This window comes from Frieseomelitta varia, unplaced genomic scaffold (genome assembly GCF_011392965.1).
Source record: "Frieseomelitta varia isolate USP_RPSP 00005682 unplaced genomic scaffold, Fvar_1.2 scaffold_850, whole genome shotgun sequence".
Classification (NCBI taxonomy): Eukaryota; Metazoa; Arthropoda; class Insecta; order Hymenoptera; family Apidae; genus Frieseomelitta; species Frieseomelitta varia.
The window spans coordinates 50,597-69,221 of record NW_025110646.1 but is presented as its reverse complement, the minus strand read 5'-3'; the positions used below and the strand labels follow the sequence as shown (position 1 = coordinate 69,221).

At 42.0% G+C, this 18,625-nt stretch overlaps 1 protein-coding gene across 4 annotated transcripts; it reads right to left on the bottom strand.

Moving 5' to 3' along the window:
* Positions 1–143: 143 nt before the first annotated feature.
* LOC122536549 (serine-rich adhesin for platelets) lies at positions 144–18,075 on the bottom strand. Of its 4 annotated transcripts, none has more exons than XM_043668984.1 (23): positions 16,832–18,075; positions 14,994–15,055; positions 13,978–14,217; positions 12,955–13,885; positions 12,560–12,646; positions 11,879–12,169; positions 11,688–11,759; positions 11,470–11,587; positions 11,076–11,183; positions 10,234–10,345; positions 9,989–10,072; positions 9,669–9,881; positions 9,125–9,532; positions 8,822–8,986; positions 8,356–8,736; positions 8,141–8,285; positions 7,885–8,009; positions 6,779–7,696; positions 6,518–6,662; positions 6,099–6,159; positions 4,101–4,588; positions 2,558–2,877; positions 144–2,412 (listed from the first exon to the last, which is right to left on the bottom strand). In XM_043668984.1, exons 2-23 carry the CDS (start codon positions 15,042–15,044, stop codon positions 1,252–1,254), a joined length of 6,624 nt encoding a protein of 2,207 aa, XP_043524919.1. In that variant the 5' UTR covers positions 15,045–15,055; positions 16,832–18,075; the 3' UTR covers positions 144–1,251. The 4 variants fall into 4 exon arrangements, with proteins under 4 accessions (XP_043524919.1, XP_043524920.1, XP_043524922.1 ...); XM_043668985.1 differs by having other exon boundaries at positions 11,470–11,590; positions 13,978–14,205; XM_043668987.1 differs by having other exon boundaries at positions 13,978–14,205; positions 16,832–18,074.
* Positions 18,076–18,625: the final 550 nt, after the last annotated feature.

Here is an 18,625-nt window from a genome sequence, read left to right as displayed (position 1 = left end):
GCATGTACATACATATATTTAAGTAGACGCATGCGCACTGTTATCATCTACTTGGCCATCTATACACTCCTTTCAAAGGAAAGATGCGATTCTTTCAGCTTCCAACAAGCATATGCGGAGAAAGGTTGAGATTACATTACCAATTAACATGTTGAACTAGCTTTTTAATTTAGCAATATATAAGATTTATTTACAAATTTGATACCACGTATTTATAGATAGTACATACTAGTTCCAATTCCAGGTATCTCGCGTATTCAATAAATAATAGTATCACGATTGTTACGGATTTAAAATAAATATCGCTTTATCGTCGATTCCTACAATTTCACTTGTTTACATACGTAAATACGTAATGTCTACATGTATTTACAAGTCTAAGAAAGTCTTACAATTCTAAGATTGTCAAGCTCGTAAGCTGCCCTACATGATTTAACGGCCTTATCGATCGATCGATCGATCGATCGATCGATCAACACTTTTAACAACGAAACCACGTTTGCTCAAGCAAACAGAATATTACGGTTCGCCTGCATTCCCGTGCTCGCTCCTGTTAAACGGACAAAGATTTCCAGTTCGTTTAACACGGGTTTATAAACGATGAAACGAATAGTACTCGTTCTGGAAAGACGAGCAACATGGTTGGCGAATCGTTGCATACGTATACGTATACGTATACGCATATGTCTAAAATAGTATAGACAGATGATAAATGTCGATGAAATTGACCGACATCACACAGCCGATGCGTTTAATCGTATCGTATTCTCGGTTATTCCACTCGTAAGAAATAGAAAACTTATGGATTATAACGCTTGTTCCACCATTATTATTCTGTTGTAACGATATGAAGAATACGCAACATACATATACGTACGGTATACGCAGGATAAAAGCCACATGCATACATACATAATACGCGCACCACTTACTACAACGTTTAGAGTGATCAGTTGCTAATTCCACTGTATAGTCTACATACATTATATATGTACAAAAAAGATTGCACAGATTCGCGCACGATTTACAAGTACGGTATAATAATTGACAGGCTGCGATATAATATAAATGCTTTCACAATCAGTGAAAAAGAAACGAAACGTTACGACGCGTTACGCTGAATGAGCGAAATATTGATATTTGCGATATTCTTTTCATCTTTCGCAGTCACGTTTACGTGCTTACGTGCTTTCCTTCTTCGTTGCAACGTACCTTACAGACAGGTTTGGCAGATGCATTGCGCATGCATTATTAGACATGACTCTCGAGGGGTACTTTATACACTTTGGAAGCCAAGCTAGTATCCGGCAAGGACTGCGGGCGGGCATTAGTCACGTTGAAAACGACGTTGCTCGGGCCACGAAAACTGACCTCGATAAGAAAACTAGCGTCGGTGAGTCCGATGCGAGCGGTACTTAAATCCGGAGAACTTGTTCTCAATTGACTTTTCTTCGGCCTATACTCGTTTCTAACTACTTTCTCAGCCTCGACCTGCAATTTGTTATCCAACCAATGCACCTTGTCGAAATCCTTGGTACCGCCTACAGTGTGCCGACGTTTGATCGATCGTTCGGGCATACCATTCTTTCGTTTCAATTTCGTCGCGCCGTCTTTCCTAACCGACTGCCGCCTCTTACTAATATTACATTCAGTTTTCTCAGTTTTTGTCAATGACTCGGATCGCTTTAACTTGCTATTCGGAGAATCGGATCTCTCCGAATGCTTGTTCAAACTTTCGGATCGCTTCAGTTTGCCATTGGTCGGGGACGAGAGCCTCTCCACAGAATGTTTGTTCAAACTTTCCGATCTCTTCAACTTGGACGAGGTATTCTCGGATCTCTTGTTCAAGGATTCCGATCTCTTCAGTCGCGATCTGACTTCGAAATTTGTCAGGCTCTCGAATTTTTCGAGCTTGTTGGAGTAATTCGCCGAGTCGACATCGTGTCGGAGATCTTTCGCGCCATCGATCGCTTTGCCACCACCGTTTTGCGCCAACATCGACGTTTCTTTTTCGGGCTTGCAGCACTCTTGCGCCTCGTTTGCAGTTAAACTCGCTTCGTAGCCTGCTGTTGTCGGTGTCGGCGTCGTTGTTGTCGTTGTCGTCGTTGAAGTCGTCGACGTTGCCGTCGTCGTTGCCGCTGTCACCGTCGCCTCCGCCGTCGTTGTCACCGTCACCGTCACCGTCGAAGACGACGCCGTTGTTGTCGTTGTCGTTGTCGTCGTCGTCGTCGTTGTCGTTGTTGTCGTCATCGTCATCTCCTTGCTCGATCGCAATTGCTCTTGCTGTTTCAACTCGATCCTTTTTCGTACGATAGCGCTTCGATCGTTATCCGGTACGTCGATATTGTCCGGTCGATCGACCATGCCGCTATTCTCCGTCACCGATGAATCCGTGTCCTTTTCCGGAGCATCCTGAGTGAAACAAGCAATGCTATGAATTGAACTGACACATGCTTGAGCGTATGTTCTATGGATGTTGACGACTACACGCCAACTATTACACTACATTTTAATTCAATTTTGTTAATTCACACAGATTCAGAGTGTGTATACTTGCATTTTTCTGACGAACGTATTGATGCTTATCGACAGACGTCTTATGGAGGCTTGGATCTCGATAAGTTTCAGCAGAACAGGATCGCGGGCCGGTTGTTTTGCGTTTCTCTTTCTCGTCTCGTAATCCACCTCCCCGTCCACCAACGTCGCCACCTCCTCGTTGATTCCGCAAGTTTTGCGAGTCTCGCGTTATCGCGGCATCCTCGTCGCTGAGAGACAGATTTTCCATAGTGAATCCACGAATGGTTTGATTCGACGAGTTTACCAGGGACTTCCATTTACGATCGAACGTGGTCGTCAAGCTAGTCAACAGATCACTACCTGCAATCCAATCGAGTCGCTTTAATAGAAACACGTGCACCCATCCTACCGGCAATGAGACGATACCTGTACTAATACTTTGTACTAATCGGAAGCGAACGGTTTCAACGAGAAAAACACACACACACACACATACACACACGCGCGCGCGCGCACGTACACATACACACAAAGCATTGAACGAAGTGGTCGTGATCGTTCTCGACCGCAAAAAACAAAACCATAGTCGTTTGCATAACGAGCGTGATAACGAGCTTGAAACGTTCGTTAGGAAGGCAACGTTTAGGCGAATGAAACAGCAACTACAAATCTAACAATTGCATTTTGCACAAACTCGGCATTTCTCTCGTCGATCTCGCCACAGCGTCGGATAACTGTTGCAAGCAACTGATACGACTGATCGTTCGTCAACTACTGTCGCATGTTCGTTCAGTCCTATCCGGCTATTCCTGCCTCGCTTGTTCTTCCATGCCAGCTGTCTCCATCCGTTGGCTCGTCTCTCAGCTCAGTTACGATTAAGCTATTGACATCTCCATTGATTAGTAGTATCTTTATCGAAGCGAAGAGAGCAGGGGTAACAAAGGTACGATTCGTTGGGAAACACGGGGACAAAAAACGTGAAAAACTCAAAGGAAAATGGGATACTTTCGTCGATACTTGCGCGTTTGACGTGTACAGAGAGATGGAGGTACATGAATCGAATAATCGTGAAGCAGCGACAAGACAGCATAATAACAGTAACAGAAAATGTAATTTGTTCCTTCTTCACTTTAGAAAAAAGATGTACATACATACACGCATGTATGTACGAGAGACAGAGAGAGAGAGAGAGAGATAGAGAGAAATAAGACTTGAAAAAAAAAAGAAAAAAGAAAGATACAGGAAAGAATAATCGTAACATCCATAGAGATTTTCATCGACAGAAAGTAACGTTCGTTGAAAGCGGAGAAATATAATAGATAACAGGCAGGCGGATAGACAAATAGTTAGCCATTGCGTTAACCAACAAACGAAAATCGAGTGAAGATCACGGAGAAGTGATTGAACAACGAGAGAGAGAGAGAGAGAGAGAAAGAGATAGAGATGGAAGAAAATAAAACTTTGTTAAACGTGCGTTTAGCAGAAATAAAGAGTGTAAAAGCCATTCGTGTGAGCGAGTGACAACCATAGTCGAGCAGTTTGCGACTTGGTACATATTCCTGTCGGCGGACCAAGTAATTTACCTCGAAGGAATCTGTTTAAAGTCTTGGAAGACAATCCGACCCCTGAGCCCGAGGACACCCCTCGCGGTGGTGACTGCTCGATCGGTTCGACAGATCCCGAGAATCGAGACCCGGGGGGCTCCGAGGCCGGTGACACCCCCGTGGAGGAGGGTGCCGATGATCGTTGCACAACATCGATGTCGGCTGCGTCTGACTCTGACTTTGACTTTGACTCTGACACTGACACTGACACTGACACTGACACTGACACTGGCACTTGCATTCGCCCTGGCATCGGCATCGGCATCGGCATCGGCATCGGCATCGGCATCGGCATCGACATTGGCATTGGCATTGGCATTGGCATTGGCACGGACATCGGCATTGATATTGGCATTGACATTGGCATTGGCGATGGGCCCGGTGTCTTCGAGGCGGGACCAGTGGGGCTTGCGGTACCGTGCAGGTGAGACGATATGTACCACCAGAAACCGGGATTTGCCGTTTGCCTAAGAGTGTTCAACGCATTCGCATCGTCATAATCGACATCCTATTCAGACGACCATGTACTAACACTGCAGTGTGTAGCATCTGCCAAGTGACAAAACGAGCAAACCAACGAACGAGTACGAAAGCGAGGAGCCTGCCCCTGCCCCTCTTCTACGCTTTTACACCCTCTCGGCCTTTTCTCCATCCATCACCACCCCCAATCCAATCTCTATACAATACTAACGTACGTGTATCATCTCGTATCATATCCTCCGCCGCCATCTTTTCCATTTCCATCCCTTCTACACTCTTCCATCGTTTGTCTTGTTTCTCCCCTTTCGCTTCGTGTCAGCAGAGACCATCGCTGCTGCTGCTGCTGCTGCTGCTACTGTTGCTGTTACTGCTGCTGCCACTACTACTACCATTACGTTTTCTTTTTCAAGTCGATCGATCTTTCACTGGTTCGCTTTTTATCATTTATCATTTCTCTCGAAGGTTTCGAGGTTGTTGGTCCAATTTAAGAAAGAAACACATTCGCACCCACGCACGCAGCCACAAACACCCATGTACGCTCGCACGCATACTCGTCGCATTCGGTCTAAAGCGACCGATATTCATTCGTGATAGAAAAAAGAAGAAAAAATAAAAAAGGAAGATACGGTAAACCACAAAGAGATATTTTTTATGCGTTTAAGATATACTGCACAATCACATCTAATTCACAGATACTACAGGAGGTAATACACCGAGAGTTTAGGTGAGACTCGTTCGAAGAACGAGCAGGAGGCAGTTTCAACGCCAACATCAAAGCAAATAATTGAGCGCGCAAGCGGTCAAGCTGCGATATTTGACGAATAGCCTTCTTTCTTTCTTTCTTTCTTTCTTTCTCCATTTTGTCGACGTTATCGTTCTTAATATATATATATATACACGTGTACGTGTAATTACATGCAGATGCGAAGAAAGATTGCTCCTGTGGAAAGTGGAAACAGCCTAATGCATGTTTCATAGCGATTGAAACCTGACTCGAGAAGAAACTAAACACATCGATCACCAATCGTCAGTGCGCACACGTTGAAACGTTTCGTAGCGTTGCAATCGTTACGTTTTTATTAATTAAGTTTCAATCAATTTACATGCAGAAAATACAGATACTAAAGAAAGAAAAGAAACAAGACTGTTTCAAACTGCTACGAAGTTTAGAATATTGTGAACCAAGTAGAAAGAAACTCGTAGAAAAAAAAGGAAAAGTGCTTTCGATCTACGCAAAGTGTAGTGTGCCGTCGTTTCACCGTCCAACGTTGTATCATCGGCTTTTCAGCAGAAAAAAAAAAAAAAGAAAATAATAACAACAAGTAACGGCAGAAAGAAAGAGACGAAGGAAAATAGAAGAAAAAGAACAGCTTTGAAACATCGACAAGACGTCGATGTTAAAGAAAATGACCGTATGCATCTATCGTGCAATCTATCGTAAAGTTACTCATAAAATTTTAAGATTTAAACAATACCAAGATTACAGGCAAAGAGTACCTAGAAAGTTTTCTGTTAATAGTCAGAATCTTCTGAGTCCACTGTAGGAAACAAGATCCAGCTACACTCACCAAGAGCGTCAGAAGCAACGTTACATAGAGAAAAATATAAAGAGAATAAATAATACATAGATGGGATGGGAGTTCACGTTTCGCGGTAACTTTCAGGGCCAAAACGCTAACGCTAACGCTAACGACGAACATTCGTATCGCGTACACGTCCCTCTTTTCCCGACTCGTACGTACTTGGACAATTACGGAATAATAAATTCAGAATGTTCACCCAACAACGAAATATACACCCAGAGACTCGAAGAGACAAGCTTCTCACGCTTTAGCTTCCAATTTAGAAAAAGATAAAACAAGAATACTGACACGATACGAATACCACAGAAATATTGTTGATATATCGATACTAACCGTCATCCGAGACATCGCTCGAAAGAGGTTTTCGTTGCTGATTGGTTGGCGAAGGCGACGACTGAGAAACGTTGTGCGTTTCGTGTAAAGAATCCAAACTGCCATAACGAATTGGCGGTAGCGTTGGAGATTGTTCCAAAGTTTGCTAAAAAGTTCAAAACAGAAAAAAAAAAAAAAAAAAGGAGAAGAAACCTGTAGTGTAGTAGTCCAAGAAAAAATTGCCAGGTCAAATTTTAAATCGAATCAAATTGGAAATCTTACCTCCAAACTGTCGGTTTTCAGTTTCTTTGTACTGGTGTTGGAAACGTTCTCCGAGGGCAGAATCGTCTCAGATTCGTTCGCAAGCTGCGACACTCGTCTAACGGGTGTTGGCTGTTGCTGCACAGCGATCGAGAGAGGCGGCATTCGAGCGGTCGATCGGGAGCCGATATCGAGGAAAGATTTATCGGTGAGCCTATCGTTAAAACTAGAAAGCCGCGTTGCTGGCGAAAGGTACGTAGCAGCAGGTGTCACAGTCGTATCTACTATGTTGTCGAGTAGATCGTCGTTCTCCATTTCACGTTTAGCCAACTGCCATTCCATCTCGATTCTCCGTCGCTCTTCTTCTCTCCTCTCCGCTTCTCGTCTCTGTCGATTCCGATCCCGCTGCAACATCGCCTTTGTTTCTTGCTCGAACCTTCGTATACGTTCTTGCGTAGACGCGCTCAATCCAGCGTACGTTCTTATCGTGACCTCGTCGTTGCTTTGTTTCGTGTCGTTCGAAGCGCTCGAAAGCGTCGAACTTGCGTCGAAGCAGCTCAGGCCAGTCTCGCTAGAGAGTCGGGAGGACTCGGAAGCCGACGAGACGGCCGAGCGATGACTCGACTGAATCGATGGAGCCGACTCTATCATACGGTTTAAATATTTGTTTGATTTGTCCGAGGGAACGTCACCGTGGCTGCACTTTAACACGCAATCGTGAGAATTGATGGTGCAGTCGGTTATACCGTCGGAACCACCGACGATATCTGTGCTGGCAGTCTCGTCGAGCATCGGTGACCGTTCCGAACGATCGGCCGAACGATTCAACTGATTCTGACTTTCGTGCATTAAAACGATTTCACTGACCGAACATTGCCTCTCGTTCAATGCCATACTTCGCCGATTTTGAAGATTCTCTGCCTCTTGCTTCATCCTCAGCTAAATATGAAACAAACGCGATCAAGTTACAATCGTTTTACAATCTCACAATATGCCTCGATATATATCTAAGTAAATATATATATATATATATATATATATATATATATATATATATATAGATCGGCAAGACGCAAGTACGTACAAGTACTATCAACTACTATCATATTTCTCACATGAAACCAAACCTTATCGACTTCGTGACTTTCGTTATCCGTCTCATCCTGACATTTCCTCCTTCTTTGTATTTTTCGATTAGCGGCAGATATGATGGACGACACGATGTCCTTGGCAGATGCCATTTCGCGTACTCCTATTTCATTTCCAATTGCATTAAAACGAAAATTACAACGTACAATCGTACATGTACATACATATATACACACACACATGTACGAGAGACGAACGGTCAAAAATTAAAACGTGATAAATTAGAAATCGTACCTTCGACTTTCTGAATGTTATTCAACAAAAGATTATGATTATTAGAGGTTGTAGTCTCGATCTCGCTAGTGTCAGCTGGAAGACTAAGATTCACGCTCAATCTGCTTAAATCGTCCAAATCATCGTCCGAAAAGAACCAGTCCACCTGTCATCGGATACGTAATCATTAATATTCCAGTCGCAAAAGGATTCGCGTTTGAGAATGTCGTACATACGTTGTTCAACAAGCTTTCGACAATCCGACATTGGTGGGACATGTCAGTAACCATAGTAACCATATTGTCTCTGGAACCACTCGCTCTAACCAACGTAGGGCCAAACACAATGGCCAAATTCTTCGCCTCCATCTTATTGATCTCGCTGTGTTCGACTATTCGTTTTAAATGAAACATCAAATACTTGAGAGTTTCGAAGTGATGTTCCGGAAGATCTCTCAGTAACTTTCTTATCGTTGTCATTCTTCTTTGGGGATCTTCGACTTTATCCGCATCGATAAACATTGGGTACAACTCCGAGGTGAGCAACGAGTCCGGTAGTTGTCGGAAGAACGACTTGAGCAGAGAAGATATTACATTTACGTCGCTCCATCTGGGATCCTAAAAGCAGTGGGGGCAAATAAGTGCTGAATAATCTATACTGTTACAATTTCTAGTAGATTGATAACTATCGATGACGTTTTACCTGCAAATTGATATTTTCAAATCCTTTGTTCACGCTGTCTGTTAACTGGGAAATAGCAGCAGTGTTACCGGGCACTCTGTAGATGCCGATAACTTCGAGACCTCTCGCTTCAACGATGCTCGTGCACATTTCAACGATCAGTGGCACATATTCCGAGAAAGATGACTGATTTAAGAACAAAAAAAATTTAACTGATCGATTACAATACGAGCCTAGTAAAAGAAAATCTATCATCGAGAATAAAGGGAAGAAAATACAAGAGGGTTAGAGACAGAGAGATGATAGACAGAGAAATAGAATTACCGGTGGACAGAGTTCGAGCGGTACTTTGAACGTAGCACCTTCTGGCGGCAGTTGCGTTGTTGGCGAGGAAGGAGATCCTGTTTGACCGTGCATTCTTCGCAATTGTTTCGCGACTCTACCTTTCCATGTCTTGGTCTTTGGAGAAACCAAACTGTCGATCGTTTGACTCGGTTTCCGAGTTTTGTTTATCGGAGATTGTCCAGTCGGAGATCTGTTCCTGAACGAGGTTAATTTTTTGATGCCTTTATGTCCTGGGAGAGGACTTAATCGTTGACCAGCGCTACCACTACCACTCGACATTGTCATTGGACTAGTACTGGTGGTCGTTTGAGATGTCGAAGAACTGCTAGTTGGACCTGGAGTCTGCGGAACGGCTTGCTGCTTCAAAGTACTATTATGGGTAATTTCCTAAAATACAAAACAAAACGAAGCTACACCAACGAAGCTAAGTAATTTGTTACAAAGATCACGATTACAAGATTAGTTTATAAATTATACTGTTGATATTGTACAAATTGTAACGTGTACAACGTTTTGAACTTACGGACGGTTTTTCTGCAGCAGCATGCTCGTGCAGGGCTCGTAACCAAAGTGCCATGGACGCTGCGTCTTCAGTCTGTAGTAGAACCTCTGCGTTTGGATTCGCCAACCGTAGTACATGTTTGCGTTTCGTATAATCTTCCGCGATATCTACGAGCGAGCATCTCACATCTACGCTTTGAGCTACGTTTTCACCATCGTAGGATAACGAAGGACTCTAAAAACAATCAAAAGGAATCATATATTTTACGGAATAAAAAAACAGAACAAAGTCGAAAATTTAATCAACATGGTTCGATAGTTTTCGTAGTGTTTTCTAAATACCTGATTTTGACGATCCTTGTAAAAGAAGAGAATCGGTCCACGAAGGACGCCCCATAGTTGTTTCCACGAACGATCGGAAGATCGCTGAAATATAACAAGACGTAGTGAATAGGTAACACGATCAAATGCAATTGATTATATGTATAATTATATGTGCAACTGATTATATATATGTATAATAATTATATGATAATCGTGTATGGCCATTATGGGCCTATATATGCATATATCACGTATATCTTCACCTTGCCATCAAGTACAGTAAATTTGACATGTAGAGGTCCCTCCCGTTCCACTTGTCCGACATCTTTTACAATGTCAATAGCTGCTTCTCGACCGGGACAGATGGTACTGCCGCTGAAAAATTCATGGGGCATTCTTTTCCAATGCATCAACCACTGTCAACTATTCATCTAATTGATCAAGAAACCACGTTTCTTTTTTCACGCTAATTGTAGTAAACGATAAGGCTCTATCGATACAGCGAAGAGAGCGAAAACAGCGGAAAGAGCAAAAAGAGATGGACATACTTCAGACTACAATGCGAGTCTCTTTTCTTCCATCTTTCATTACCACCACCTTCAATCATAGAATTCTACTTCGAAGCAACAATGTCTGCCAGCTATAAATACAAATACAGAGAAACATCGAGGGTGGTACATATTCGAGATAATTAACACGCGTTTCTACAAACACGAATGGTTAGAGATTAGTGATTACCATGGTTAGAAACGAAGCAATCAAACCGAGCGATCGAGGTATTAATAGGTTGCGGCCAATCGCAATCAGTAACGAGGAAATATATTACATACACGTTTAGATACGCGGTAAAAGATTAAACGGTTTTAAAAAACAGAATACAGCATCTTTGTGATTTTCTCAACGTGTACTCTGTAGAGCTGAAAAGAAGACGAGTGGGTCCGACCGGTTGTAATAAATTGGGACTATCTCAATATTATTATATACCATATACTCAAATGTATGTAATTATTTTGTCCGACGAGAGTGGGACAAACGAACGTTTCCCTCTTGCCCCTGACACCATCCCACTACTCTTCTCTCCAACTCTGCGTAGTACTATCCTCACCGATTAATATTTTTGTTTAAACTTGTCGATTGAGTCACTTCCTCGAAGATGCGACGCAGCGATGCTATATCGTTTGGAAGTAGCGGTAGCCGCCATCTCTTATGAATGCTGAAAATATGGACGGAGGAAGAACTTGATGTATACTCGCGAATGAGCTACGATATTCTACGATAGACAAGTGGTCCATACCCCAAACACCGTGAAAGAACGATATACCCCGTACATATGAGTGAGAGAGAGAGAGAGAGAGAGAGAGAGAGAGAAAAGAGAGAGAGAGAGGAGGTGAAGGTAGGACAGGAGAGAGAGGGGAGAGAGAGAGAGAAAATACACGACATACGTGATTAAATCTAAAGCAAAAGAGTTTTTCCTATTGTTTGACATCTCCTCAGCTTACCTTCTACAACTATGGGTGATAGGCTCGGAATCGCTTAGTTCTAAATCACTGTCGACATGGATCCGCTCGCCCCAAGTTGCTTTCAAGTAGGACACTCTTCTTGTGGCACGATCTTCGTCTGTTAGAAAGAAAACAAACATAAACATAAACAATTCCTTCGACGAACAAATCAATTTGTTTGATTCGTTAAATTTGCCGATATTCGATTAAATATTTACCAATTTGCGTATTCTTTTGCCGCCTGAATACAACCTCGTTATTATGTATGTCGTTATCCGGTAGCAGTACACCTTCAAATCATTCAAAAATGATTAATCAATTATACTTCTTTTCTCTAGTTATTCAAAACGCGAGACGACAATGTAATTTACAGAAGAAAAACAAAGTAGAACAATACGGAAAAGCTAACCAGATTCAGTTTTAATCATCTGCGCGTAACCATCCTGCTGCTGCTGCCTTCTAATTCCCTTCTCGACGACTTTCTCGTTCCCATCACGAATGTTGGTTGGATCACCGTAAACACTACTGTCGTTTCCATTCGTATCTCGCTTTCGCTCGGTATCGTCTTGTCGCTGAAACCAGTGATGTCTAACGGTACTTAACAAATTACTCGCACCCGTCGATTCCCACGATTCGGCGCTGTTGCTACGAATCCTCGGCCGTACTTTTTCTCCGTCTGCGATTCGCGGACTTGATGTCTCTACATAAATCATGCAAAAATTGCAAGACATTAGAATGGCATTCTTGAGAAACTGGATCAATGTTTAAAGTTGTTAGTATTGTACAAAAACGTGTATACCAATGAAACACATAAATTTCGTGCTTGACCAGAACAATGTACCAGCACAGCATTAAAAGGCGTGCGATGGACGCTGGAATAATACAAAAATCAAGGAGGAGAAAGGGTGTACAATTGAGAGTGATGGTGATATCAGGACAGAGAGGGATTGAAAGGGAGGGTGGATGACTGACTGAGTGAGTGAGTGAGCGAACAAAAAAGAGACAGAGAGAGAGAGAGAGAGAGAGATGGAAGGGGGAGAGAATTACAGTGGCAAACGCAACATTTAATTGAATCAACTCTCTCTTCTACCTTCTAGCGTGTTATAGTTGATTGGTGGTTCACAGTGGATGTGTTTGCTGCCTACAGGTATTATTCTGTTTCCTTTTAATCCGCTACCTAAATATTTACAGTGGCACATTAACAATAGACAATGTCCAAGCATTTATCTTCGTTTATTCGTAAATCGTAATTTCGCGATAAAAGTACTTGAAATGGAACAGAGAGAAAGAGAGAGAGAGAGAGAGAGAGAGAGAGAGAGAGAGAGAGAGAGAGAGAGAGAGAGAGAGAGAGAGAGAGANCGATAAAAGTACTTGAAATGGAACAGAGAGAAAGAGAGAGAGAGTGAGAGAGAGAGAGAGAGAGAGAGAGAGAGAGAGAGAGAGAGAGAGAGAGAGAGAGAAAAAAGAACAAATCGGGGAATTTACCATTATCCAAGGATTTCGTTTCCCTGATTGGCACAGGTAATACTCTTCTTGGTTCTTGAGCTTCGGCTTTCGATTCGAATTCTCTTCTTCTAACGGCAACGTTTGGTACGCTATGCTTGGTCGACAATCTCGACAGCTCGCTCTTGTAGAGGCTGATGCGATCGCCAGTTGGTTCGTCGTCGTCGCTTAACAATCGTCCGGACTCGAACTGCTTCGCTCGCTTCGACACAATTTGAAGCCCTTGCGGCAGTATTGGAAATTTGTCATTTACCTTCTTCTCCGGCCCAGGAGACGAAGGCAAAGAAGAAGAAGAAGAAGTACCATTCTTTGTATCCATCGTTTGTCTTTCACCAGGGAGTAACGTGCCGGCGCTCGTAACATTTTCGTGTATTCTAGACAGAGTTCCAACAAAATTGTTCGATTTGCCGATATTTCGTTGCAACTGTTGTTGATGTTTATCGATGACTCCTACGGGAACGCTATCGTCGATCAGTTGCCGAGGTGAGTCTTGGTCGTGACAGAACGGTGTCGGCATTGAACATCGCAGGGAACAAACCCAGGATTGTCTCGTTCTTGGCGACAAACCGGGTATCATGCTGACCGATCTACGTTGCCTGTGCCCACCCCTTTCCGGGGAACGAAGACGCGGTCGTTGATTGGTTTCAGGATTATGAGCAGTTTCGCCGAAATATCTTTGCAGAATATCGTCCTCTTTGGACACTACGAGAAGTCGTAACCACGGTCCAGCCTGCTGGATACGTTGAACCACCTTTGCGTATTGTTCACCGCGTGTTGGTTTCCCATCGACGGAAACGACCCTGTCCCCTGTACGTAAGCCTGCTTCGGCTGCTGGCGAATTTCCCCGTACCTGTTTCACGAATATCGTATCCATCGGCTCGTCTATCCTCGTTCGTTCGTGTCCTGGCAGCATCTAGCAACGAAAATTCATTCGTTATCGAAGCGAATGTGAAAACCGGCGTCGAGTAAACAAAATTACTATCTTTATCTCAAATGAATATTTACACAGCAGGACTCTGGCGGGTAAACGATGAAATGGCGAAGAGTAAAACCAAAACCATTTTCACCGCGGCGTAGCAGCAACGTTCGCGGACCTCGCGGTGGCGAATTACTGTATTGTTGAACGTTTGCTGTTGCCCCTATCGCACCAGCCACTGTTGCCCCGACACCGCCTGACCCTGTTGAAAGTGCTGATGTTGGCGGCGGCGGCGGTGGTGGTGAACCGTGTTCTATCTGAAAGAAATTCTATTCTTTCTCTTCTTCAATCTCGAGACGAACTGACTGACGACAATCGTGACGCGATCCTGTCCACATACATACAACGGATGTATGCGCCATTCTCAAAGATGGTTGTGTCACATCCTTTCATTTTTTAACGCTCGAACGCTACCATCTCTCTATAGCTTAATCCTTGCTCTCTGTCCTTTCTCCCTTTTTTTTTTTTTTGCAGTTGTGCTCCATCAACCGCCGCGGTACCGGTAGACGACAAGCAAAAAGAGCGGAAAATGAAACCAAAGAAACAGAAGAGGAGAGAAACGAACAGAACGGAAGGAGTAAGTTTCACGTCACACCGATTGCCATGGATTTTTGTAACTTTGTATATTGTGGTTGTACGAAAACCGATTTGGGAATTTGCGAGAGATGACCTACTTCTTGTACAAGTGCAATAAAATGACAATGACAGTGTGCAAATGATACACGTGCAGATAAGGAAGTCGTAAGAAAAAAAACTTGTCTAGAAAGAAAAGTATAAAAAAAAATATATATATATATATAGGGAGAGAGGAAAGAAAATGAACGATGGACGTGCTGTTAATCGAGAAATATCGAAAGTCTGAAATGAATAAATAAAATAGAGGATGTTAATCGTGAAACACTTGAAAATGGGCTCAGTGGCTTTGAACGTTTCTATTTCTCCTTCTCCTCGGACTCGCGTTACGTCTTGAAAATGCGCGTTTTCTAGCTTTGTTCACCAAAATAAACCGAATCAAAGTTTGGCACGATCGTTTGCTATTACGTACCGTGTGCGCCTGCCTAACCAACCGTTGGGAATTATTTCGGTCCTCAGCCATTGTGCCGTTTCCTGAAAAACAACCAATAACTTAGCGTAATTGTACATTCATATTACAAGTGTGTATTCTAAAGCTAGCGCGGCGAAAAACATTGCTACTTAGCACAAGTAACTGGGCAATTCGACTAATTCGATAATCGTTCGTACTCGATTCAACGTTGTAGCACAATATTTACCCAACAATTTCCCTTTACAAATCTCTCCTTTTCACATACATATCTGCTCTCGTACCACGTGTAAGAACTGTTGTATCGGTCGTAAGCTCTTTTTCAATCATACCGTATACTATAGGCATACACGATATACATATACATATATTGGAATTAATATACATACGCACGTACGCATACTACTGTGTGAGATATTGCATACGCGCGCACTCGCGCACAGGCATACTACTGCCAGTATGTAGTATGTATCATGTACAGCGAACCATTCTACTTTCTCTGTAACGCGACACACTTTCTTGATATAATTTACTCGGATCGAAATGACAATGCTAAAAAAAATTTGTTTCATTTATTTATTTATGCGACATTACTCATACTTATAAGGAAGGGAGATTCATTCGAGTAATTTGTCACGTCGATTCAACTTTGTTTACTCTTGAATCTCTTTTTAATCCGCCGGCTACAAAATGAAATCGACATTAAACTTTAAAGGAAAAAAATAACCCTGTTCCTTTCCTGACGCCGGCCGATCCAACCGAAAACCATTTTTGTCGATTCAAGAGACAAAGTAACAAATTGTACAACGTACAACAATCGAACATACTCGGTAACCTGTTTTATTTTCTCGTCTTATCCTACAGTTAAATTTTATCGTATTTAAAAATGTCGAAGACATTATCGTCGCTCCATCGGCCATCGGAAATAATTGAAAGTATCGCGTAGTTTTGTACGTAAAAGATAGAAACTTTAGAAACACTGAAATGTACATAGATATGTACGTATGTATGTATCTACGCTAGAGTCGACTAGAGTTCGCATTGCAGTAATCAACATCGGATCAAATTTTTCGTTCAAATTGGATATTTATATATTACAGCTCCTTTCATACTTTCCAAGTAAATCTTTTTCGAGTAAAGTCTACTCGGCGTGCAAAATGCTCTGCTCATTTTCAAAAATATTCTAAAACCGATTCACAGCAGTGATAAGCCCGGATCGATTCGACATTGCTTAACATTTACACCAGCTTGTGACTATGGCGATAAGCGAGCGATAAGAGACTGAGAATGTATTTCGCTGTTTTCTTCAAGTTTACACGTTATTCCAACGTATGTATTGGCGAAGCCGTATTACAGTGCATCTATGCTCATTTTTCGATGAAATTTACATACCAATTCGGCCTTCAAATGACCATATAATAATTATAACCGCGTATTTTCTCCAAAGATGCCTAACGCTCGTTTGTTCCAACTGCTGTTTCTTCTCGTTTCTTAAGAATACAATGTATGAATATAATACAAATGTCAACCAACTTTCCCTCTTTACATCAATCGAGCATCAAAAAATACGATCTTGTACTTTAATAACGTTAATTTTTACGATTTTTAAATTCTAAAATTTCATGTAAAATGAAATAACGTGACGTATCATCGTTGAAAGTAACGCGGTTGACAATAAGTATTTGAAATTGAAAAATCAAACTGCTGGGAAGCAGGAAATAAAAGATGTGCGTCAGTATAATAATTGTGCATGCGCGCACGTACGAGAGAGAGAGAGAAAAGAGGAAGAGAAATAAATGTAGCTACTACTAATACCTGTAATACATCAACCAAGTACACACCTCAAGTAGGAAATGTCGCGCATCGAGTGCTCGCTGCGCCACTGTCTCGTTACACCCTCGTTTTCCCTGATACAGGGATAAATTAATTGGGAGTATATATATACAAACGTATATATATAGAGCCCTTTAATATTTTTCTTCTCTCTTAAAAAGTTCATCCGCACCAGCTATGCGCCGACGAGTCGAAAAAAGATACTCCAGCCTATGTACCTCTTGCCATAAAGAATGCGTTGACGGCAGACAAACTTCGTTTTCCAAGACATAATCTTCTTCGTGATTAACGTTTTGTCACAATTATCGCTCATATCGACGTACTCTCAAGCGAATACACGACTCGTAAATAGACGTATGCGTATAGCGAATATACATAATTACAAATGAACGATATGCACATTGGTACGATCACTTTAGCACCGATTTTTTCTCCTCTTGCTCTTACATTTCGGAATAGACAGCCGACTGCTTTCCACAAATGCACCTCATGTCAATCGAATCGACGCTTCGATTCACTCATTCGCTATAGGTTAACAGAGACAAATTTACGTGTATAAATCATGTCCGTTGATTTTATTCTCACTTCTCGTAAAATACAGCGATACGTCGAACTATTTCAAATATTTGTCTTGATCTTGGTACGAGAGTGATAATGTCCACGACACAAAACGATACTACACAGCACAACACAGTAATATGGCGACCTAAGAGAATCGAGCACAGGGACGGTGGTAAAGTCCGCAAAGATAGTCGTTGAATCAAAAATGGAGAAGAGATAATCGTTGGAACATACTTTTTGCCACTCTTGCACAATTTGCAAGTAGTTTAATTTCGAGCTGTTGTAAAAAAAAAATATCACAATACACTATCTTCTTCTCCGCCATTATTCTAACCGTCTTCATCTACTTTTAACGTTTTCTTTCTTTCATGCTCTCTCCTCTTCTTTCCACCTCGCCATCCCATGAGCCATCCTCGCTGTCCCACCATGCAGTATCACTCACACTCTTTTACCTTCTCGATCTATCGTATCGTTTCAATCTCCTTATTTTTCTGAAGCATCTTTTCGCGACATCTACATCACAATCTACATGTTGAGACGGTAGTTGACACGGTATGATACCGATTGTTGATGACGATGCTGTCACCACAGACACCACCACAGACGAGGTGTCTGTGACGCTGTCGCGATGAAACGTAAGATCATGGTGAAATTTACGGCAAGAAAGGACGAGGAATCTGTCTGGTGATACAGAATGGATACATTATCATTGACCACTGACTAAAGATAGAACAGATTGGACATTAAATGGGATTTCGTGTCTCAGAAACTGAAATACCGACCAGAAAAGAAATGACTGGTTTTTCAACGGACTCTACGCTTGAACCATTGAGTACTGTTAACATCGAATAAGGATAAAACAGATTAGATTCGTGTCTAGTTTATTCTTGAAAAAAATCAAATTTACTAAATTGTAACTTAAAATTAGATCAAAGTTTAAAAAAATAACATTATAGACGTGATATTTTTGTAAAAATTTTATTTAATCAACGAAAAGAATCGGGGAAAAAAAATTTTTATTTCTTCTTACAACTTATGCGATGCATTTTCGTTCCGATAAAATGCACGCAGAATAATTTTAACTTTAGTAAAGACCACAACGCCAATGATACGGTAGAATTTCGCAATTACGCATTGCGATTCTCGAACATCATCGATGTTTCCTGTAATCGATCTAATCGATTTGACATTGGGATGTAACGTGAAACCGTTAGTTATAGGCGGGAACATGACAGAAAAGT